The following is a 25,089-nucleotide window of genomic DNA, read 5'->3' as shown; positions in this document are numbered from 1 at the left end:
GAGTTTGAGAGTCGAAGCGAAGGAGGTGAGGAAGTGGAATGCGAGGGATTTTGTGACTCTATTTTTCTTCACTGTGTCTTGCTTTGTGATCATTGTCACCAAAGTTTGCTTGCTCGTCAAAAAGAGAGCGAAACAGTTGTACCACGGAAAGAAAATGAGAAAGCAAAACGGTTGCTCAATGTTTACTTGCTTCCTCATAGAAATTAAAAATAAAATTATTATTTTTTATTATTTTATAATAAATAATAATAATATTTTAATAAAATTGAATAGGCTATTTTTTTTAGGGACGGAGATGCATTGTCTATTACTGTTTATTGGGATTTATCACTGTTCACTGAATGAATTAAATAGCCTAAGTGCTGACGTATTTTTTTAAGGGTGGAACTACTCTTAGCCTGCTTTGCTGCAGAAAGCAACCGGCAAGATTGTTGCAATCAAATAGCCTAAACTGGCCTTTCTCACCTAATACAATATTTTTCGTTTTGGTTTGGATAAATGTGTCAATATCTTCCAACACCTATGACACAAGTGAAGTAGCACACAAGTTACTTCCATGCCTGATATCCAAGAGAATCTACCTTGTAGTAGGCTATATCCCTTTATCCGAACTGTGAGAGAATCTGGCTCGTAGCCAGTGGCAGACACATGTTCTAAGAACCCTTTGAATTGGTATAAGTTCTTTTTGTGCCCACTAAATGTTTAATGTAATACCTGCTAGATATACCTCGACAGCACTCGACAAGTTACATCAAGAGCACTCATCAACTTGCTTCGGCATATGTAATGGTTCGGCTGATGACAACAAACCTATCAAGTGTTCGACAAAATGCCAATAAACTAAATTTTTTTGCAGGCAAGGCTGGTAGCCGAGTTTTAGATCTTTAACAATGGGACTCCCTAATGTTCGAATCCTGAATTCGTCACTGCTTGTAACCGGGTTTTGCCTGCTAGTCACAAACGGAGAAAAGATCAAACTGACCAGCTATAGTTAATCAAGAGATCGCTCACTCGTTACACCCAAGGTCCTAAGTTCGATTTTCCCTCCCGGCATCGCTAGTACCCAAATATTACCCAACAAAGACCAAAACCTTATACACAAATCAAATGGGAATATAAAAGCAAATTAAAAAAAAGTATGAAAATTCGATTGAGAAAAGGCAATAAACAGCACACAAACATCAAATTAAGTACATAAAAAAAGGTCAGAATCCAAATAATGCAGCCAAAAAGTGAACAATGAACAAGGGGAGGTTTTGCTGTATGGTTCAATTTCAATAACACTAACTATGATTCCGATTCGACGCCCACCTTCTCAGAGTGCAAGCCACAAAACCCCTCCCCGTCAAAAGCCCTAACCTTGACTTAAAGGTCGGCCGCCCAGCACTGCTTGAGGCAATGTCCGGAAACGCCGGTTGGATGGCCAACGGCGGGAACTCGACAGAATTATCGTGGGCCACAACGGAGGTATCAATGGCGGCCTCTGGGATTGTTTCACCTGTATCTAAATTCACGGCCAATAAAGGCCTGCTCGCCCTCAACCAATCAGCTCCCTCTGCTGTTACTCCTCTGCATTTCTTGAGCTTCACTTTCACCATGTTAGGGCAACCACCGGCCAACGCTTCGAGGCCGATGTCCGAGACGGGACAGCCCTTAATGCAGAGCTTCTTCAACGCCACGCATTTCACAGCAATGCACGAAATCTCGACATCGCCCACGGTATCGCTTCCGCACAATGCCAATCTTTCGAGATTGGGGCAATTCGAAGCTAATGCCTCCAAGCTCACTTTTGTTGGATTAACACCAATGAGCACCAATTCCTGAAGGTTTGCGCAATTCTTTGCTACCGAGACCAAACCCTCGTCGCCTACTCGATTAGCCTTCCATCCGTCAATGTGAAGCTTCCTTAGCAGCTTGCAGCGTTCGGCGACGGAGACCAATCCTACATTGGTGCACTCGGGGGTCTTGACCAGGTGCAGAATCTCCAGATCCAAGCAATTGGAGATGGCAGTGAGGCCTACATCGCTAACCTGAAGCTTTTCGAGATGGATCTCAACCATGGAGGTCACTCGCTCAGCTATCACTTGGAGGAGCTTGTCCCAATCGCCGGAGCACCTGAAGAGCTTCAGAGTCCTCAGTTTCTTTGCGCCGATTATCAGAGGACCAAAGCACTGTCCATTGTAGAGCTCTTTGAGGCAAATCGTTTTGAGCGACGCGGCTGCCACGCCGGGACCGATCGGCTCCGCTGCGGATCCGTCGGTGATGCCGCGAAGCCGCTTAACCGATAACTCTTCCAGAGCTGAGCAATTATCGAGCACCGCGTTCATTCCTTTGGCTCCGAACGTGCACGACCCGCACGACAGCTTCTTCAACCCTTTGCAGTTTTTGGCGAACGACATCATCCCGGCGTCGGTTAACTGGCGGCACGCGCGGAGCTTTAGGCGCGTGAGGTTGCGGCATCGCAGAGAAATGAGGATGAGCGCCTCGTCGCCGACGCTCACGGCTCTACGGTCGCATTTGAGGGCGAGTTTGGTGACGGCGTCGAAGCGGGAGAACAGGGAAGGAATGATAGGGAGGAGATCCGATTGGGCAGAGAGGGAGAGACGGTGCCGGCTCTGTCCCTCGATCCTCAGCCACCGTCGGCAGACCAGCGAGCAGCGCTTCCGATCGCCGGAGCCGAGGGACTGGAATATGCAGGCCAAGCACTCGTCGGGAAGATCGGAGATGAAATCGGCGCAGTCGACGATCTCAGAGCCTTCCTCCTCGGCCTGCAGCATCGGGGAGATCGCGGCCGTTGCTTTGGACTTGGATCGATGGATGCGGTTGTTGCTCTCACGGCGGCTTGAATTGGCGGCCGCCGAAGCTGACTGGCCCATCAACTAAACCACCCGGAAATCAACAGCTGAGCTCTGCCACGTCAGCACGGTTAACCGTAGACAGCGTCGTAGAGGAGCGGTTTTTCTCGCAACAACCCCTCTGTGGAAATGTATGGGAGGGCGGACTTGAAATCCGATTGCACTTGGCTTCTTCTGGAAACTGTTCTCAGTGTTTGGGTAATGGTATAATAGTAATTAACCTCCTCTCCGGAGGAAAAATCAAAAGCGGGCGCTTTCATGTGATTATTGTGTGCACTCTTTCCTTATTTTGCTCGTTGGCTTGTGGGGCCCGCGATCTTGATTCGAATTTAAGTTTAAACCTGTTAATTGGTTTGATTAAAGATTTGGGCGACTAGTAAAACCAAAACTAAATTTGAAGTTAGGAGTGTGGATAGCGACAATTCAGGTGCGTCGTCGTCTGTGGGTGTTAAATCAAAAATAGCAACTACGATGCAATTTACACCAAAAGTTCCAAAAATAAAAAATTGACACCTAATATGAGTCTTTGACCATGCTCACGTTTGTTACAGCTAGATTTGTAAACAGTTCCGTTTTATTGAGTTTGGGTCGAGTTTGACCCGATTAGTTAAGTTCTAGATTACTTAAATTCAATTTGTTAAATTAATGGGCCAATCAAACTCAACCCGTTAAACTAATAAGTTATCCATTTCACCTGTTAATAGTTATTTTGGTTTTGGTGTCCTACCAAGGGGGTCTTTGAATTTTGACAAAGATTGAAACTTTGCATTTCGAAAATTTTGGGGCTTCAGAGTGGGATAAGTGAGTTTTTCGATTTTCAAAGGATCCGAGCAATTCTCAATCTCAACCAATTGCTGCGAATAATGAGAAAATTGTGAATTTTTGTGATTAAATGTAGAATTTTTTTCTTTAAGTTTCTGATTTTCGAGTTTGAACCCTATTCCATCCTCATAATGGGAATTTAAATGTAGAATATCACCTTTACTAAAAAAATTAAAAATAAATTCGACTCTATTATTTATTGAGGAAGGAGAATTAAAACTCATAAAATGTGTAATATCAAAACTTTAACAAATTATTTTTTAGAACGTTCCGTATTCCATAATATGATTGAGATATTTTAATCTATATGAATAAGGATAACTAAAATTTGGAGGTAAGAACGTGAAACAAATCAACTGGTTCAACTTAGATATACATTTCTATAATGCGAGATACTAGTCACACGTTAGGTGCATTACATACATAATTCATAATTTTTTTCTTTAGTTTGATTGTCTAGACGATACGCATTATACGTCATATGAATAATTTTTTTGCGATTATGATGGTACAACTACTCTGCAAAATTAATGTTTAACAAATATTTGTCCACCATTATCCATTAATGATTGTCACATAAAATACAGCCTAATATTCTAGTAGCGGTTTTGTTCATATGTCATAATCATCACCTCCATTTTATCTAATAATACGAATTTTGTATTAAAAATCTTAACTTATTATTTGATGGGCTCTTCATGTACTTTTCTCTTTGATAAGCCTCTTCCGTATACGACCATTTAAATTGCACCACTCTTACATCACTTGGAGGTTGTGGGAACACGTGTGACGATTAGTATACAACACATGAATATCGTACTTTTGAAATTATATCAAAATGTGGAGATATTAACTAAAATACATGCATGTATTTACTATAATTATCGATGATAGTTAAATATTATTCATGTGAATGTATATATTTAGTGTAATATCAAAATGTCGAGATGATGATTGAATTAATTACATGTAACTACTCTTTCGAAATTAAGTGAGCTACGAACTTAATTGATAAAGAGACCGGGTTTTAAATTATTTAAATATCATATACGTATTTTGTGACCTGAGTAAGAGCATGCTAGTTGTTAGCTCAAACACATAAACTAAGCTGTTTTAACATGCATAGCCGAGTGCGAGTTAGTGTATGTTTAACGGACGAAGAACATGGTGGCAGATGACCCTGTCAATTTAAGCTATAATATAGATCTCGGGTACTATTATTTTAGGAATCCTCCTGATTGGATTGGAACTCAATTATTTAATAACATGATGAGAGTCCCTAAGACTAAAATTAACGTGGTAACGCTTTGAGCTAGTTTTTAGGGTTTCAACCCCCTATGTTACTAAAAAAGCTACTTTCATACCATGATAAAAATTAAAACTATACCATGCAACCATTAATAAAATAAAGAGTATCCAAACTTCTTACGAATACGTACAAAACTCCTTAACTACGTGAGATTCATACTTTCCACTCACGTTCCGATTTCAAAATCTCCGTCCTTATCTGTAAAGTTCGAAGTTTCAAAACTTTGAACGATAGTCACATCCAGCAGTGTGGGCCATGTATTTTCAATTCGTTGGACCCTCAGACAACAGAAAACAAAAACAAAGCAAAACACGTGGTGGACCCATCAGGCATCAGATAACACATCCATCGGGCCCACTACTTATCTCCATCACAAATCGGGCCTAATACTGGGCCTGTAATTTTTCTTATTTTCCAGAAAAACCTAAACAAATATCAGAATTCCCACAAAGTCCACCGCATCAGTCACGACTCACTGAGTCATCATCACCACCGACTCAGACGAGTCTAGTACAGTCACTACCATGATCCACGATACACTGGTGCCACTCAAACAATGAGATGACGACGACGACGACGACGACGCGAATGGCGACTCTGAATCCGGCGCTGCTGCGAACATTTTCGTTCCTCTGCGCGCGAGTCCACCACCGACGCCTGGGCCTCGGGCTTGCGGTCCCGAGCGGCAGGGCGTGGTGCAGCGTGGCGAGCGAGTCGACTCGGCCGGATAGTCTATCGTCCTCGGCGGACAGTTCCGCGCTGAGAGAAGTGCTGAGCGTGAAGGAGCCGCCGAAGTACCCTCGCTGGGACGACCCCGACTACTGCAAGTGGAAGGATAAGGAACGGGAGATTTTAAACGACATCGAGCCCGTCGTTTTGCTGGCCAAGGAGATTCTGCACTCTGATAGGTATGCTTACTGTGAGCTTAGCTCGCAACGACGTTGAGCCCCGTCGTTTTACTTTGTGAACTGGTTTTGGTGGTTTGCAGGTACATGGATGGTGAGCGGCTGACGGAGGAAGATGAAAAGGTTGTGGTGGAAAGGCTTCTTGCTCATCATCCACACTCAGAGGATAAAATTGGCTGCGCAATTGATTCTATCATGGTAACTTTTTTCCTCCACCATTTACCGTCGGAGATTGCCCTATGTTATCTATTAATTGAATTTCTTGTGAAGAATTTAGGTTTATATTGTAGTCAAATTTATAAAATATTGAGGGTAAGTAACTCATTAGTCATTGCCAATATGTTTGCTATGGTGCAAATGACGGTTTTTGGAGCATCGGTGCATTCGTTCTTTTGGAATTGAGCCCCTAATTAGTTATATATAGTGTTGATACTCATGCACCGATCAAATTTTGTGTGGGCTGAAAAATTTAACTAGAAATGGTTGTCATCGAATGATTGACTAGGAAGGTCTATTTTAAATTTGTAGTATCTACCAAGTTGTTTGTTGAAGTGTGAAGGATGGTTTGGAAGACGCACTGTTGTGTGTCACAAATCACCGTTGGTGTGAATGCACAATGTGTGCCTTCTTTAAGTATGATAGTTTATGTTGTATAGAGAAACAAGCCTGTTGATGTTTTCATGAGCGGTTTGGGTTAGTGGAAAAATGGTTTCAAAGGCTGAAATCATAGAAAGAGGAGTTTAGAGTTTGTGAATTAGATTTGTGGTGAATGTATTAAGTGTTGAAGACTAAAACTTGAACATGTTCGAAAGGAATGCAGCGGGTAATTAAATGTCATGGTTGTTCTGAAGTATAAGGAGGCCTAAATGTTCATCCTATTTGCATCAATCTCTTAGTCATCGCTGGTTAAAAACATTATGTACCAATTCTATTACCCTTGTTGGTTCAATTCCTTATCTTTACATGCCCTTCTCTCCCTGTTACCTCCTCCCTTCCCTGTCCAGTTCCTTCTTCTCTTCTTCCCCGAGAACCTTGGCACTTGCCTTTACAGGTATCTATTTTTAAGTTTAAAAGAAAGAAATTGAAAATATTGATGAATAATATGAGAAAGTTAAAGAAACTTTAGGAAGGCGAGTATAAAGAGTAAAAATGTCAGTCCAAATAGAAGCACCCTTGTGGAAAATGTCCAGTGAACTCAACATTATTCGAGTATCCTTAACTCCTTGAACTAAAACGCTAATGTCTTAACAAACATCAGGACACTTATTTTTGAGCAAAAGCTATTCTTTGATGTTGTTGCTCATGTAGCTTTAAGGATTGCTCTCCAAAACAGTTCCTGTCTTTTACTATTTTTAATATGCTATTGCTGATGGGTCATTCCAATTTTTGTCACAACCAAAAGATTTAACAAGAAATTGGTGTCACCAACCTATGTAATAGGAAACCTTGGATGAATGCAAGATGTTAACTGTATTGCAACCGAGTAAGAGAAGAAACCATTGAAATATCGCTGCACAAACATACACAACTAGAAGTTTGTGGCATCTCTTAATGATTATGTGAATAGAAAAGCATTTATCTAGCCTGAAATTTATTTTTGTCCCCTCTGTGTAAGATGAAGTTCAATGGGGGGCCAGTCACAGGTGCTCTAGCTTAATGAGCTACAGGCCTTGGCTTTTTTCTTCCCACTTTAACCTTTTTTAGTGCATGTTTGGAACTTTAGATCTGCGTGTTCATAACTTATCCTTAACTATTGGGGCTTGTTTTTCCTAGATTATTTTCTACAGATTATTTATTTCGTACCTTTTCAGTACAATTCAATGATAGCGGAAGCTGAATGTGTAAACTATTAAAGTTTTGGTCTAATTTTTTTCTACTTTTTCTTTGGCTACTTTTTCCTTAGCACGTTGGTTCAGAAACCAGTTACGAGTGTAATATGTAACCGTAAATAAAGATCTTTCTATTATTGTTTCTGTGACGTGAAATTTTCTGTCTCTGTCTCTTTCTCAAAACTTCTCTTCTTCAGTCTGATCTTTACTTGAATAGAACTTAAACTGACTATTTGTTGACATTGTATTTGTAAACTATTTATTGATTGAATTTCAAGTTCTTATTGATTTCTGAACCAGTCCTCCTTTCTATATATGATCAACCTTTATTTTGTTTGATGTGGATTCTTGTGTTTGTCTATGCAAACTAACCACTTTCTTTGTAACTTGTGTTGCTGTAGGTTGATCGGCATCCCCAATTTAAACACTCAAGGTGCCTATTTGTCATCAGAACTGATGGTGTATGGATATACTTCTCCTACCAGAAGTGTCTTCGAGCATATATCCGAGATAAGTACCCATCCCATGCAGATAGATTCATTCGGGAACATTTTAAACGTGGTAGTGGCTAAATGTGCGTTACTCCTTCCTAACGTTTGTATTGGGGTTTAATTTTGCTTTCATAATTACAGATGCGTATGAAATGGTATTCAAATTATACCTTGGAAGGGGAATGTCTTTCTTATTCAGATCTTCAGTGACCCACATATAACCTAGAAGTCCTCAAAGCTCATTAGATAACAACATGGCTCTCCTAGGACCTGCTTTTAACATGTTTTTTTAAATTTTTATATGACTTTTGGTTTTTTCTGTCTTTCCTAGGACCTGCTTTTACTAGGATTGTTGAATTACTTAGCTTCGCACCTAGAAGTCCGCAAAGCTCATTAGATAACAACCTGGCTCTCTCTCATTGATTAGAAGCTTTGTCAATCGTTTTAGCTTAATTAGAGAATTTAGATGGAGGAAAATATGTGAGTCCTTATGTCCGGCGTTCAGGATTTGTGCCAATAGAGTCCATCAGTCGGAAGATGTCCGATGTGGTGATCATTGATCTTGTAGCTTTTTGGCTGACCTTCGATGGAGATAATAACATTGCATTGTGACAAATGATGATGATAGGTACGTGTGTCGTTGTTTGGCTGTGATTAACAAGAGAAAAACTTCGGTAAGGTAGGCTGACCTCAAATTTCTCATGTAGTGGGTTGGGTGAGAGCTTCCCTACGGATGGCATAGTCAAGCACCCGTAGTCTAGTTTCTATCGTGTTTAATCGGCCGGCAATGGATGGTCCATCCAATAGGACCTGGTCTTGATCAATTTAGGTAGTAACATGAGTGAAGATATGGAAATTTTGTATATTCTGACAGCTTAGAAGTCTGATAATTTGAAGTTATTTGCCAACGTGGTCCCATACTTTTTACCAACGAGTAGAAATCGAGTAGTTGAGACTGGTATTGTGAGTCAAATGAGTCGAGCTCTCACGGATGGACGTTGTCTAGGCTCCGGGGGACTTTCTTGAGTACTCCGGAGCACCCAAGATTATCTGCGCTGTCAAAAACGTGAAATGCCTGCTGGAATGTGGTTGACGTTGAAGACGAACATCATATTTCTGGTGGTAAATTATGCTCAGAAAAAATGCTTTCCCCACCGATAAGAGTATCTCCAAAGGAGATATCAAATTGTCCAGATCAGCAATAACGGTAACAAAAGATAGCATTAATGTTTTCCAATCGAGAAGCCAAATCTGATGTGGCATGACATAGATTAACATCTCTCCTCTTTTGCTGCCAAATTTGACAGCACCTTCAGATTTTTTAATTAATTATTAAATGCTTTTTATTAATTTTTTATTGGTTTAAAGCATTATCCTTTTGTTTCTTTTCATTTCCAATGCAAAGAAAGTACATAGGAATTATTATTTTATGTTTAAAATTTAACATATCGGTTATAAAGCAAAAGTTTAAAAGATGACAAAGTGACATGTAAGCTTTTAAATTTAAATTTTAGGTTTAAAATTTGTCATTTTCTTTAAAGATGATCTAAGCTTTTACTTTGCATTAATTTTTGAACAACACACAAAGATGGTTGATAAACCAACTATTCAAGATATCTCTCCACGTCCGAAATGCATGGTAAACGTCTCTCCAAGTCAGCCACACAAGTTGGATACTCTTCAACCTCTTCAACAGATAGCAAGGAATCACACTTCTTCCTTATCTAAAACTCATGTGTAACTTAGTTTTGAATTTCAAATGTAATCAGATGATATGTAACCAACCACATCTTGTAATCTCTATATAATGAAGTCCATACCTCACTCATAATTAATTGAGTTGAGTTTATACAATCTATGTTTACAATCCTAGCTTAAATTCTTTCAATGGTAAAACCAGTTCCCAACACCCCCCCCCAAAAAAAACAAAATAAAAAACACATCAAAACTAGTTTGAACATCGCTCATTTGACCTCCCTTTGGCTCTCTAGCTTCATTTCTCGGAGAATGTACCCCAGGCAGGAGAAATAAGACTAAAGAAGATAACGATGAAAGAAAAAATAAATAAAAGCCCTCTCCCACTGATTCGCGCAAACTGTCTCTCTCTTTTGTAAATAAGGCGGGAATGAGAATAAAGACCAGTGCAAGACCCTTAATTATGATCCGTCCGGTACAAAAAAATGCCGATTAAATTTCTAAAATTCAAATCGATGGTCGAATTAAAAACAAAAAACCTTAAGAGGTGTCAGTGAAAGATGTCGGAATCAATCAACAATGGACACCAATTAACAATTTTGTTTTTTTATATTTCATATATGAATTTTTGAACAATGGAAAGGTATACAAAATTAATCCATAATTGAGAGTTGGAAAATTTTATTTGAACTCATATAATCTCTTTTTACACCCAGTTTACTTCCTAAACTCATATTATTTTTAATTAAACTATTAATATTTTTTTGAACCCAAATTTATTATCTAAATCATCCTCACAAATCCAATTCAATATGTAAATTTATCTTTACATCCATTCAAAAAATAAAATAATCAAATAAATTCATTAAACTTTTAAACTTACCAGGTTGATAATATGTAATTGCCACCAAGATTCATTTGCCCAAATGGATTAAAAGACTATTTTCGGATTAGCTTTAGATTCAACTACCTTCGGGTTGACAATATACATATGGTGTTGATTTTTCCAAACTTGATTGGCAATAAAGATCAGGTGGAGTGTTTGTTTGTGCAGGTTAATGCCCTAAAAGGTCATATTCCTATTGATGTCTTCAACGTGTATTCAGAAGTTGCATTCGTCGCACAACCAGTTTGATGGTACTCTCCACACAAGTTATAGCAGAATAAAGAGCTTCTAACTTTGGTACTGGACTTGAACAATTTCAGTTGGAGGATTCAAAGTTCTTTTTTACAGGTGATACACTCCTAAACCCTAAAAAATATGAAATCAAACGAACAAAAAAAAAAAAATTGCGTAAATGAGTTCATACCTTAATTGGAAGATTTAAAACTTCAAAATCACCATCCATCAGGCAAAAAAAGCTTGTCTTTCTCTGTGGGAGCGTCTTAAGGTTTTAGCAAAAATGAACGTAGGATAAATGATCGCGTGATGGTAGGAGTTGATTACTAGTGATGGTAGGAGTTGATTACTAAGTATGGGTTTATTGATGTATTTTAGTTTTATTGTTAATTTCATCTTATACTTGATGGTAACTATAATATAGCAAGAATGACAACTCAGATTTAAAACTTAAGTTGAATGTAGAAAGAGGTTATATGAGTTCAAATAAAATTTCCTATAAGTTGGGACAACAATTAGAAACATTCAAACAATTGCCAACGACCTCATTTTGAGAACCTTTCCGACCTTTTGTGTCTGGCTACGAGCCATTCAAAAACCCTAGCAAAAATTGCTCTCTTGGCTACGAGCCATTCAAAAACCCTAGCAAAATTCTCAGAGAGCAGCACCACCAACATTTTATGTATCTTTTATAGGAATAGGCACTTGGAACCGATAATCGAAACCGAAACACGAAACAAATCAGACCATACCAAACGATTTTGCGGTTTTCAAATGGTTTCGATTTTGAAACCGAATCGAGGTGTAGTAAACAGTTTGGTTTCGGTTTCGATTTCGGTTTTTGAAAACCGCACCACAAATATTAATTAACATTTAATTAAATGTCTATATTAGATGTCATGTTTAACTGGTTGTTGTTAGAGTCTATACATTTAGTATGGACTCAACCACACTAGAATATCATCATTCATCACTTTCTTTCGTTCATTAATTTGAAGGACCTTTCTTATTTTATACATCACACACACACAAAAACATATATGAATTAAAAGTTATTCAACTTGTTTTGTGTTACACCTTGTATGTGACACCCTTTTGTTGCACAAACTTGTTTTAACATCACGACTGCATGCACCATACTAATTGTTTCCATAACAAATGTCTTTTTCATGTTGCTGTTGTTGCACTAGGTGCGTACTAGCATTTGTTCTAATCAAACTTCTTGATGTTTTGCAGGAATTATTGTTAAATGTAACTTTTAAAATTTGTATATGAAAATGCATATCAATATGTTAAATTTTAAACTGTACATTTCTTCTTCTTTAAAAATCAAATCAGATCAAGCAGTTTGGTTTCAGTTTAATTTTAATTTTAAAATTGCACCAAACTAAACCGCAAAAAATTTCGATTTCACTCAAAACTGTACCGAAACGAACCATTCGCACCCTAATTCGTTACTCTATTCGAGATTCCCAAACGCTCAATAAAACCCTTGTGAGAAACCCCAATTCACCAGTCCAATCCATCGATACTCCGCTACATATCGGTTATAGAGCAAAAGTTTAAAAGATGCCAAAGTGCCATGTAAGCTTTTAAATTTAAATTTTAGGTTTAAAATTTGACATCTTCTTTGAAGATGATCTAAGCTTTTACTTTACATTAATTTTTGAACAACACACAAAGATGGTAAAACCAGTTCCCCCCCCCTCCCCCAACAAACACATCAAATTTAAAAGATGCCAAAGTGCCATGTAAGCTTTTAAATTTAAATTTTAGGTTTAAAATTTGACATCTTCTTTGAAGATGATCTAAGCTTTTACTTTGCATTAATTTTTGAACAACACACAAAGATGGTAAAACCAGTTCCCCCCCCCCTCCCCCAACAAACACATCAAAACTAGTTTGAACGTCGCTCATTTGAGAATAGTAAATCAGTGCTAGAGTCAGTCACGCATACTGACTCTAGCACTAATTTATTATATCATTTACACGAAATGATAAGATAATGACCCAATTGTACTTAATAAGTTACTCTCTATCACCACAAAATCTACCAACAAATCCATGAAAATCTAATTCGATGCAGAGTCCCACTCTACAACCTGCAATAGCACCAACACGTTGTGTCCTCCCCTTGGCTCTCTAGCTTCATTTCTCGGAGAATGTACCCCAGCAGGAGAAATAAGACTAAAGAAGATAAAGATGAAAGAAAAAATAAATAAAAAGAAAGCTACATTTCAAAAGAAGAAGACCTAGAAGCCCTCCACGTGTCCCCTTTTCTTCCTTTCCTCTCCTTTTGTTTGCATGGCATAGCGGGAAAAACACGGAAACTTGGAAGACTCCCACTGATTCGCGCAAACGGTCTCTCTCTTTTGTAAATAAGGCGGGAATGAGAATAAAGATGACATCCAGTCCAAGACCCTTAATTATGATCCGTCCGGTACAAAAAAATGCCGATTAAATTTATTAAATTTCTAAAATTCAAATCGACGGTCGAATTAAAAACAAAAAACCTAAAGAAGTGTCAGTGAAAGATGTCGGAATCAATCAACAATGGACACCAATTAACAATTTTGTTTTTTTTATATATCATTTATGAATTTTTGAACAATGGAAAGGTATACAAAATTAATCCATAATTGAGAGTCGAAAAATTTTATTTGAACTCATATAATTTCTTTTTACATCCAGTTTACTCTCTAAACTCATATTATTTTTAATTAAACTATTAATATCTTTTTGAATTCAAATTTATTATCTAAATCACCCTCACAAATCCAATTCAATATGTAAATTTATCCTTACACCAATTCAAAAAATAAAATAATCAAATAAATTCATTAAACTTTTAAACTTACCAGGTTGATAATATGTAATTGCCACCAAGATTCGTTTGCCCAAATAGATTAAAAGACTATTTTCGGATTAGCTTTAGAGTCAACTACCTTCGGGTTGACAATATACATATGGTGTTGATTTTTCCAAACTTGATTGGCAATAAAGATCAGGTGGAGTGTTTGTTTGTGCAGGCCAATGCCCTAAAAGGTCATATTCCTATTGATATGTTCAACATGTATTCAGAAGTTGCATTCGTCGCACAACCAGTTTGATGGTACACTCCACACAAGTTATAGCAGAATAAAGAGCTTCTGACTCTGGTACTGAACTTGAACAATTTCAGTTGGAGGATTCAAAGTTCCTTCTTACAGGTGATACACTCCTAAACCCTAAAAAATATGAAATCAAACGATTAAAAAAAAAAAAACTTGCGTAAATGAGTTCATACCTTTGTTGGAAGATTTAAAACTTCAAAATTATCATCCATCAGGCAAAGAAAGCTTGTCTTTTTCTGTGGGAGCGTCTTATGGTTTTAGCAAAAATGAACGTAGGATAAAAGATCACGTGATGGTAGGAGTTGATTACTAAGTGTGGGTTTATTGATATATTTTAGTTTTATTGTTAATTTCATCTTATACTTGATGGTAACTATAATATAGCCAAAACGACAACTCAGATTTAAAACTTAAGTTGGATATAGAAAGAGATTATATGACTTCAAAAAAAATTTCCCATGAGTTGAGGACAACAATTAGAAACATTCAAACAATTGCCAACGACCTCATTTTGAGAACCTTTCCGACCTTTTGTGTCTGGCTACGAGCCATTCAAAAACCTAGCAAAATTGCTCTCTTGGCTACGAGCCATTCAAAAACCCATTCAAAAACCCTAGCAAAATTGCTCTCTTGGCTACGAGCCATTCAAAAACCCTAGCAAAATTCTCAGAGAGCAGCACCACCAACATTTTACGTATCTGTTATAGGAGTAGGCACTTGGAATCGAAAATCGAAATCGAAACACGAAACAAATCAGACTGCACCGAACGATTTTGCGGTTTTCAAATGGTTTCGATTTTGAAACCGAATCAAGGTGTAGTAAACGGTTTGGTTTCGGTTTCAGTTTTTGAAAACCGCACCACAAATATTAATTAACATTTAATTAAATGTCTATAGTAGATGTCATGTTTAACTGGTTGTTGTTAGAGTCTATGCATTTAGTATGGACTCAACCACACTAGAATATCATCATTCATCACTTTCTTTCGTTCATTAATTTGAAGGACCTCTTTCGTTCATTAATTTGAAGGACCTTTCTTATTTTATACATCACACACACACAAAAACATATATGAATTAAAAGTTATTCAACCTGTTTTGTGTTACACCTTGTATGTGACACCCTTTTGTTGCACAAACTTGTTTTAACATCACGACTGCATGCACTATACTAATTGTTTCCATAACAAATATCTTTTTCATGTTGCTGTTGTTGCACTAGGTGCGTACTAGCATTTGTTCTAATCAAACTTCTTGATGTTTTGCAGGAATTATTGTTAAATGTAACTTTTAAAATTTGTATATGAAAATGCATATCAATATGTTAAATTTTAAACTGTACATTTCTTCTTCTTAAAAAATCAAATCAGATCAAGCAGTTTGGTTTCATTTTAATTTTAACTTTAAAATTGCACGAACTAAACCGCAAAAAATTTCGATTTCACTCAAAACCGTACCAAAACGAACCATTCGCACCCTAATTCATTACTCTATTCGAGATTCCCAAACGCTCAATAAAACCCTTGTGAGAAACCCCAATTCACCAGTCCAATCCATCGATACTCCGCTACAAGTTGAATATCCAACGAACCATCGGCTGCTGTGACCTTTGCACCGGCGCCGACCAGCTCCACTACAAGCTCTGCGCCTCTCCGCCTCAAGGCCTCATTTGTTTCAGCAAACGGTTCCTCGCCTCCTCTCAGCTCCGCGAGCCTTCTGCCTCCTCTGGCTCTGTCCAGTACAGGTCCTGGTCCAAGGTAAGATGACCTCCTTTATTATGCACACAATCTGTTTGATGAACTGCCTCAACTGATAAAGCTTGCATTTTAATTGAATTTTGAGAATTTCGATGTGCAGCCGCAAGGGGAATATCTACTTATGGGAGGTTAATTTTCCTAATCATTTTTTTTATCTCCTTGAATTGATCTTTTTTTGAGCTCTGAAATGCTAATGGATTTTACGGAGCACACTCTTTAAGTCCCTCAATATCTATTACACGTCTTTTGCCTATTGCATTCTTATTCGTCCCCAATAAACAAAATAGCAATGCAATCTTGAAATTGCATGTGTTTTGTAATTTTGATTTGGATGTAAATTTCTTAGGTTTGGAGCGTAGGAAGTGGGAGATTATTCAGAAATATTGTTTTCCCTACTATAATTGATGCGGTTGCTTTGGATCCTGGTTAAAATGTCTTCTTTGCCGGTGCTAGAGAGGGCTACATGTCGGTTGCTGTGGTTAATGCCGAGAGCCCACTTAACAGCAAGTATGGTTTGCATATCATCGATTGTATCTCGATAGCATTTTTGTTCAATCTGCCGAACTTTACTAATTTGTTTAGTATTTACATAAAATGTGCACTGTACTCCGCAAGTCCAGTGAATGATATCTTTGCAATATACTGTACACACATACACACAATTAATGTGCCTATGTCTAGAGTCTAGACGATCTTCATTCTGCCCGAAAGTAAAGGAAAAGACGATTCCGATGAAATCTGTAATGCAGCAGCCAACCACCGGTTCTAGTAATGCATGCAGCTTTGTCTCCCTTTCCATCTCACTTCCTCTCCTGCGTCCATCCTCTAACTGCTAGCAGCTAAATCACACTACTGGAGGTCTGCAAAATTTTGTGACCATAAACTGTTACTTTCTTGCATATAATTTCCGGTTTAAAGTTGCTTATAGTCTCAAATCCAGAGATTTTAAAAATAAAATAAAACTATCTAGTTGGAACATGAGATCTTGTCATTTGGCAAGTATAATTTCCGGTTTAAAGTTGCATAATAACTTATCTAGTTGGAACATGAGATGTTGTCATTTGGCAAGTATAGTAAAAGCTCAACCCTGAAATTAGCGCATTGATGTAAAATGAATAGGGTGAGTTGGTAAATAAATAGAAAAGAGCTTACTTACCCGAAGTGGAAGGCCTCTCCTGCAACTCAACATCATCCTCTGCTTCCACTATGCCTTCGCCCTCATCATCAGAATCAAAATAAGAATATTTAGGCGTGATTGTGATGTTGGGGATGTGAGAAATCTTGGGCCACTCCTTTCCTCTGCCTTCTCGGCAACCTCGTGCAAGACTCTTAGAGGAAATGATTTCAAGTGTCTGAAGTGGTGTTTTCCGCAAGAAGTCTGGCAGTGTTTTTAGCTGAGGGCACCGAGTAATATCTAAAGAAGAAAGGCATGGCATTATGGTAATATGAGAATCCTCTTCCTTCCACTCTTCCACTCCTTTCCACTCTTCCACTCCTTTCCACTCTTCCCACGCCTCCATGTAAAGAAATTCGAGTTTTTTCAATTTTGGGAATAGAGTAATGCATGATGATGCTGATGACGTTTCCTTTTCTATTCCCAGAAACTCAACTCCAACCTTTTTTCCTTTCATGCCCCAAAGGCAGAGTGTTTCGAGGGACGGCAATTTTCCCAAAGGAGGTAAAACTTCACATTCATTCCATTCAAAGAGAGAGAGAAATCTCAAATTGTTTAATGAAATGATCCAATTGGGGGCAGTGCTTCCATTATGCCTTTTAATTCTTAAAAATTCCAAATTTGGATGCGGTCGTAAAAAATTCAGTGTTTCTGCACTACTGCTGCTTCTTCTTCCCTCGTCATCTTCCCGATCTTGAAAACTTATTTTCAATTCTAAGAGTTGTTGTTTGTTCCCTAGGGTTGATGCTTTCTCACCCTCACCCACAGCAACTTCCACATCCCCATCAATATCTATGCCGAGTTCACGAAGTTGGTCTAAGTTTCTCAAATCTCCCAATTTGAACGCTTCATCGTCGTCTTTACCACCGCCAACAGGGCACCGATCTAGTATTCTTAGATTTGTTAATCTCCCAATCCCTTTCGGCAAGTACTTCAGCTCATCGCAACCCTCAACATAAAGATGCTTTAAGTTAATCAACTTTCCCATGCTCCGAGGTAGACTTTCAAGTTTCCTACACTCGCGAAGGCGCAACGTCTGCAAATTGTATAAATTACACACCCCATTCGGTAGCTTTTTCAAACCATCATTGTCAGACAAATCAATGAACCTCAGATGCACCAATTCACCTATCTCTTCCGGAAGCACTTCAATACAACCACCACTCAAATTTAATGTCCTAATATGTTTCAACTGCGAGATCAAAGTTGAGTCCACAGCATTAAATTTTGAATCAAAAGTTGCAAGAGTACGTAGATCGCAGCTGGAAAACGAAACACATGAGAGTGGACCCTCGGGTGCAAGCATTAAGGTCAAATGGCGGATCTTGTCACCCAAGGCCTCTATTGTATCGTTACCACCCTTAACCTCCATTGTAAAGCATTCATTTTGAGTAAGATACTGCAGAAAGTCGTGCACAATATCATGCATTTTACACCTCCAGATATTTCCTAGAACATCTTCTTCAAAGTTTTGGAAGAAAGATCGCACTGCTAAGTTATTGAAAAACCTTTGGCCAATTATTTTCTTCTCCATGTTTTTTTTCAAATAGAGATAATCTTGTGACATCCACAACTCAATCAAATAATCTTTAGAGATCAAATGATCTTTTGGAAAGATAACACAATATAGAAGGCATCGTCGGACCGCAGGTGCCAAATCAAAATAACTCAGTAATAGTGGTTGGAAAACTTGTTGCTCAACCTCTTCATAGTCCCATATCTTACTGTTCAAAACTTCTTGCCATTCTTCCCTCGTTTTCTTGTTACGCATGAGACTACCCAGAGTCTTTGCAGCAAGAGGCAAACCCTTGCACTTTTTTGCTATTTCTTCACCAATGGCTTCCAACACACCATCCTTATCCCTATTATAAAATGCCATACGGTTGAATATTGACAAACAATTTTGTTCGCTCAACCTCTCCAAATTGATGGTGTGAGTGGGAGCTCCCACCATATCGGCAACCACCTGGTTTCTAGTGGTCACCAATATTCTACTGCCATGGGCGCCACTTTGTACTAATGGCAACTTCAATTTCTCCCACTTTCTTTGCTCTTTAGTCCACACATCGTCTAGGATAAGGAGAAACTTCTTTCCCTTGATGGATTCAGACATACATTGAAAGAAATCTTGCAACTCATCCGAATTTGGGCCGACACCTTTGGCACCAGAAATGATGGCTTTGGCAATTTTGATCTCATCAAAAGGGTCTGAAACACAAACCCATATTTTGATCTCAAACCAAGCTTTAACATTTTCATCGTTAAAAGCCAGTTGGGCCAGAGTTGTCTTCCCCATTCCTCCCATCCCGACAATGGGGATGACAAGGAGGCCCCTCTCTTCTTGACTACTCTCAGTCAACAACTTGCTAACCAAAACATCCTTTTGTTGTTCTCTACCAAATATGATAGATTCATCAACAAAAGAAGAAGTTTTCTCTCGCTCAAGTTGTTCAGTGGTCGTTCTCTCTGTGAATTGAAATTTATATGTTTCTCTTTGCTCAGCAATCACATCTAAATTTTCATTCAGACTTTTGATCTTATGAGCAATGTCAAGACGAAGATTTACCCGACTGACTTGGCCGACTTGGCCAAAACAAAAGCAAGAGGAGGGAATAGAGAAACATACCGCCCTCTTCTTCTTCTTAGTAACACGAGAAGTACTTCCACCGTGCTCTTCTTGTTTCTCAACTTGTTGTCTCAGTATTTCAGTCTTCCACTCATCCAGCACATTGTCCATCTTGTACGACACATCTTTCAGCTGTTCCAGCCAATTTCTGACGCTGGCCTCCTTTACCTGCCTCAGCTCCGCATCCTCAAGCACAGCACCAATCACTTTAAGTTTGGCCTCGAATTCTTGAACATCTTTCTCCGCATTCAAAACCATCTTCACCTCTTCTCCAACGTATTGGTAAGTTACTGAAGCCAGTTGTTCGAGAAGCACGGAAATGAGTGCCTCAGCCATGTTTCGGTTAGCAGTGGAAACAGAGAAAAACAAGAGATATGAAGTGAGAAGAAGAGGATTGGTATGGTATATGGTATCACTTCTCTTCTGCCCAAATTTTGAGATGAGAATATGGGCTGGCTAGACAAATAATAATGGTAGGGTAGACGTGAGTCATCCCTCACTTATTTCTTCAACGGCCATTATTGATCAGGAAGAAAGCAGGAATCTTTATCTCAAAAGTCAAAAGTTAGATTGGCAATTCACACATACTTTTAAACTTTAATCTGAAAATTATTTATGCTTTTGAGATAAGAATATGGGCTGCTAGACAAATAATAGGGTAGAGGTGAGTCATCCCTCACTTATTTCTTCAAGAGCCATTATTGATCATCTTTCTTGTCAATTTACACTCTTAAGATATTAAATTGCATCATGTTATGACTTCTGTTAGTTTAATTGTTATGTATATGCTGTTAAATTGCAATTTTTTCTTTTGACACAACTCAAGATAGATTTCATAAAAGCTACATCAATAATTTAACGGCATACATAATGGTTAAACCAACAAAAAGGCATAAAATTGTGCGATTTAAAAACTTTAGGTCGTGGTCCATTTTGATTAACACCCCCAAAAAAGGAGTGTAAAAAAGCACTTTGCCCTAAAGTTTGATACTTTTTACCTTGTCAGTTGTCAGCTTATTTGTATCATATACTTCCAAACTGTACAGACCCGTACGACTACGAGTGTGCTTGAAAGAGGTTAGAATAAATTTATTTATTTTATTTTTTATTTTTAAATTGTAAATAAGGCTTGCTACGTTTATATGGTTGTAAAGGTAGTCTTAAAAAACAACAAAATTCATGTTGTGCTGTGGCCAGTTTATCTGACAAGGGAGAGAGTGGAGAAAGTGTAGTGGTTTCTCTGATATATGAGATGTTATTCCCTTTATACAGTGTATTTATTTATAGTAGTAAAGATGAGAGAAATACTTGTCCTCCAAGTAAATACAATCCTAGTAGGGAACGAATAACTAATAACCAAATCTATCTAAGATTTATACAATCACACTTTAATATAATATCTATAACATGTTACATGTAATTACTAAATCGCCTATGATTTTTATTTTTGTTTAGCATTGGTGGAGAGAGTTAGTGACACACCCCGATTCGGAATGTCCACTTGGACTCCAAATCGAGCTCTATTGGTCGACACCCGAAAGGTGACAAATCCATAAAGTGTAGTAATGTGGGAAAAAAAATGTGAATAAATTTAAACCTAAAAGTTACTATTACAAGAGTGCGCATGTGAGCGAAATTGAACAAATCTCACATTTGACTTCAAAGCATAAGTAAAGTAGAGTAAAAGTAAATAAAAATTATACCAACCGAAAGAAATCTCCTATATCACCGTTTGTTAGAAATAATATGGTTCAAATTCACTTTTGGTAAAAATCAAATATAAGACTTCTCAATTGCAAGTGAAGAGACATTAGTACTAAGCGGTAAGAGCAGCTTAATCACTAAAAAAAATTAAAAATATAAAAAAACATACAAAAAAAATAATTCTGGTTTGCATCCTTTAATAGGAGGAGGGCAAAACAAGAGGTCTGCAAATAATATTTGATTAGGTTGATTTAGAAATAATATTAAAATCTATTTTAATAACCTCTTCTACAAACTCACAGTTTCATTAAACTACAAAGGTAAAACAACAAAAGATGTGGTTCGACTCGACTTTCTGACGAGCAACAATTCATCTTCCTCTTTATGTCTCATGAAAACTGCAAGCCTGGGACCATCGGAAAGTTTCCGACACCGTAGCCAGGTTGGTCTCGAGACCATCCTGGTCCCTTAACTCCCCCCTCGACATGGACTGTTGGCTCAGCATGTAAACTAAGCTGCTTTAGTATCATAATATAAATTAAAAGTATACCATACAACTAAACTCCTTATAAATACATTCAAAACTCCAGAATTCATACTCTCAACTCTCATTACGATTTCAAAATCTGTGTCACTTATTTGTGAAGTTCAAAGTTTCAAACTTTGAATGATAACCCAAATCCAGCAGTGTGGGCCACGTAGTTCAAACCAAAACACGTGAAGGACACATCAGGCATCAAATAATGCATCTATCGGCCCCACTACTTATCTCCAACACAAATTAGGCCTCATAGTGCGCCTGTAATTTTATTCCCAAAAACCCGAAACAAATATCATAATCCCCAAAAAGTCCACCGGTTCAGTCACGACTCACTGAGTCATTGGGAATTGGTTTTGGTGGTTTGCAGGTGTATGGATGGTGAGCAGCTGACGGAGGAAGATGAAAAGGTTGTGGTGGAAAGGCTTCTCGCTCATTATCCACACTCAGAGGATAAAATTGGCTGCGGAATTGATTCTATCATGGTGTGAATGCACAATGTGTGCCTTCTTTTAAGTATGATAGTTTTGTTGTATAGAGAAACAAGCTGAAAAAGGGTTTCAAAGGCTGAAATCATAGAAAGAGGGAGCTTAGGGTTCGTGTATTAATTTTGTGGTGAACGTATTGAGTGTTGAAGACTAAAACTTGAACATGTTTGAAAGGAATGCGGCAGGTAAATTAAAATTCATGGTTGTTCTGAAGTATAAGGGTGGTGCCATAATAATTATGGAAAATTAATAAAAATAGTTTGAAAATTTTGAGTTTTAACGATAAAGACAAAATAAAAGGTAAAAATGAATAGTATCAAATTTGACTTTTTAATGTAAAAATGTAAATTTTCGTTATAGTGAACAGTACCATAAAATTTTTGTTAAAACTTTCTAATAATTACGGGACAAACATTATCATCAGGTTTTCCTACTGTATTTGGTGGGCCTCCCGCTAATTTGAGAGTGCCACACAGCTGGAGGGAGGATTCATGTGGGACCTTACCCCTCACAGTCCATATTTTCTCTTTGCTTGCTAGACATGGGGATTGAAAGATCTTTAGCGATCTTGAATCATAGACTTTCTTTGGAACGTTAGTGTGGTGGTTTTTCAAGTTTAGGTTGCATTGGCAGTGTTTAAACAGTCAGGTTGAGACTCTAAGAATTTAGTTGTGCAAATCTAACCGTCTTACTGTACTGGTGCACGTGGAATGTTTTTTTTTCGTGCGTTTGAACTTTAGCACATGACATCATGCTATTTATTTAAAATACTGTTATAGTAGCGTTCCGAATAAGTAGGGCAAGTAATCCTCGATGGTGAAGCATAGCATTTGAAGGGTTGTGATATGTGCAAGGGTCTAATCAACTTTAGACCACGAACTATGAGGATGCTTTGATGAGTTCCAATAAAGGCCTTGGCTTTCCGTTGCTGTGATTGAAATGCATGCAAGGAAAATGAACCACTTTCCGAGTTTTCAGAGGAGTGGGCATATCTGACTTTGACTAGAATTATGAAAGAGGAGGTGTTATTGTTTTACAAATCTGAGAAGAAAAAAAAACAAACAAACCAAAGAGAAAAAAATTGACAATGATCGTATAAAAAGTAAAAGGGTAAAAAAAAAAGAAAAAGGAGATTGCTTAGATGGCATTCTAATATTAAAACAGTGCCAACCTTTGTTCAGTTCTGGTTGATTTTAGAGGGGTATTTTTGGTATACGCTAAATTTCAAGAGTTATCTATGTTCATGCTGTTTTATGAACAATTATATCGTGGTTAAGTCCGTTAATAATCTTAGTATACTTAGAATTTTGCATTGAAATTCTTCTCCGTACATCACTAGCTTGCATAGGTAATTATGTTTTAAACCTGATTTACATGTCAAACATGCTTTGGATGGGTTCAAAGGACATTTCTGCCCTTGAAAATGATGGTTACATGATGTGCAAATTAGCAAATTGAATCTCTCTCGAGGTTAGTTCAAGTAGCAAGAGAAAATTGGGTAATAAGTTATATTAAAACATATTCACTGTTTTAAAAAACTCCTTTTAGCATTGCGCTAAGCGGTCGGTCACCATTTCGATTAAAGTCTAGGCATTTGAAAATTAAGAAAAAAACGCATAGACCTACTAAGGTGCTTGCCTAGGCATCTGCCTAGCCCACTCAAACCTACCTAAGTTGTAATTCACTTTAGACAAAAGATAAATAATTTTCACTTTACATTTTATTTTTATAAATAAATTGTAAGAGACTTGTTGAATACTTAAATGAACCCACATTATATGTTGGTTCCTCATTTTATCATTATGTTCTATTACTTCGTAATATATATGTAATTCTATTTTGTAATTTATGTTGAACATATATATATTTTAAGTATAAACAAATATTTATTTATACAAAATATAATAAATTTACTTATGAAAGATACATGCCTACATGGATGATTTGTGTAATTTCGCCTGTACTGCGTTAAAAACTCAAAACACCATGAGAATAATTTTATGGGATGAATAAACTGTCGTCATGGGATGTTCAGTGTGAGTTTCTTTTCATATGTGATTATATTATTAACACAAAATATTAAGATAACGATCTAACTTTGTTTACTAAGTGCTCTCCACCACAACAAAAACTAAAACAAATCCATGAAAATCTAATTTGATGCAGAGTCCCACTCTACAAGAGATTTTTTTAGTGTGATTGGTACACGAGATGATATACCACGTGTCACTATACAAATGGTGGGATATGTATGCTAAAAAATTAATAACTTAAAAAATAAAATTTCACACTAATCTTATTAAAACACACAATGTACCAATTATGTTCCTGTCATAACTAAAAATTTCTCTTACGGCCTGCAATGGCACCAACACATTTTGTCCTCCCTTGGTTCTCTAGCTTCATTTCCCGGCGAATGGACCGCAAGTAGGAAAAATAAGACGAAGAAGATAAAGATGGAAGAAAAGAAAGAAAAAGAAAATAAAAGAGAGCCACATCTCAAAAGAAAAAGACCTAGAAGCCCTCCACGTGTCCCCTTTTCTTCCTTTCCTCTCTTTTTGTTTGCATGGCATAGCGGGAAAAACACACAGAAACTTGAAGACATACATTGATACGCGCAAACTCTCTCTCTCTACGTCTTCTCTCTCTTCTGTAATTATTTG

The 25,089-nt window shown here is 37.6% G+C and overlaps 3 protein-coding genes across 4 annotated transcripts; 1 reads left to right on the top strand and 2 right to left on the bottom strand.

Moving 5' to 3' along the window:
- Positions 1 to 1,126: 1,126 nt before the first annotated feature.
- LOC137717546 (F-box protein At1g47056-like) lies at positions 1,127 to 3,106 on the bottom strand. Its single transcript, XM_068456944.1, has one exon. It carries the CDS (start codon positions 2,874 to 2,876, stop codon positions 1,284 to 1,286), a length of 1,593 nt encoding a protein of 530 aa, XP_068313045.1. The 5' UTR covers positions 2,877 to 3,106; the 3' UTR covers positions 1,127 to 1,283.
- Positions 3,107 to 5,414: 2,308 nt separating this feature from the next.
- LOC137718303 (protein DCL homolog, chloroplastic-like) lies at positions 5,415 to 8,409 on the top strand. The gene is made up of 3 exons (XM_068457822.1): positions 5,415 to 5,894; positions 5,975 to 6,089; positions 8,122 to 8,409. The coding sequence occupies exons 1-3, from the start codon at positions 5,548 to 5,550 to the stop codon at positions 8,290 to 8,292; spliced, it is 633 nt and encodes a 210-aa protein (XP_068313923.1). The 5' UTR covers positions 5,415 to 5,547; the 3' UTR covers positions 8,293 to 8,409.
- A 7,599-nt stretch (positions 8,410 to 16,008) lies between these two features.
- On the bottom strand, positions 16,009 to 20,142 carry LOC137717623 (putative disease resistance protein RGA3). 2 transcript variants are annotated; one of them, XM_068457042.1, is made up of 2 exons: positions 17,053 to 20,142; positions 16,009 to 16,756 (listed from the first exon to the last, which is right to left on the bottom strand). In XM_068457042.1, the coding sequence occupies exons 1-2, from the start codon at positions 20,030 to 20,032 to the stop codon at positions 16,746 to 16,748; spliced, it is 2,991 nt and encodes a 996-aa protein (XP_068313143.1). In that variant the 5' UTR covers positions 20,033 to 20,142; the 3' UTR covers positions 16,009 to 16,745. The 2 variants fall into 2 exon arrangements, with proteins under 2 accessions (XP_068313143.1, XP_068313142.1); XM_068457041.1 differs by having other exon boundaries at positions 16,009 to 16,708.
- Positions 20,143 to 25,089: the final 4,947 nt, after the last annotated feature.

This window comes from Pyrus communis, chromosome 15, assembly GCF_963583255.1.
Source record: "Pyrus communis chromosome 15, drPyrComm1.1, whole genome shotgun sequence".
Classification (NCBI taxonomy): Eukaryota; Viridiplantae; Streptophyta; class Magnoliopsida; order Rosales; family Rosaceae; genus Pyrus; species Pyrus communis.
The sequence above is the reverse complement of the archived record's forward strand: the minus strand, read 5'-3'. Positions and strand labels throughout refer to the sequence as shown.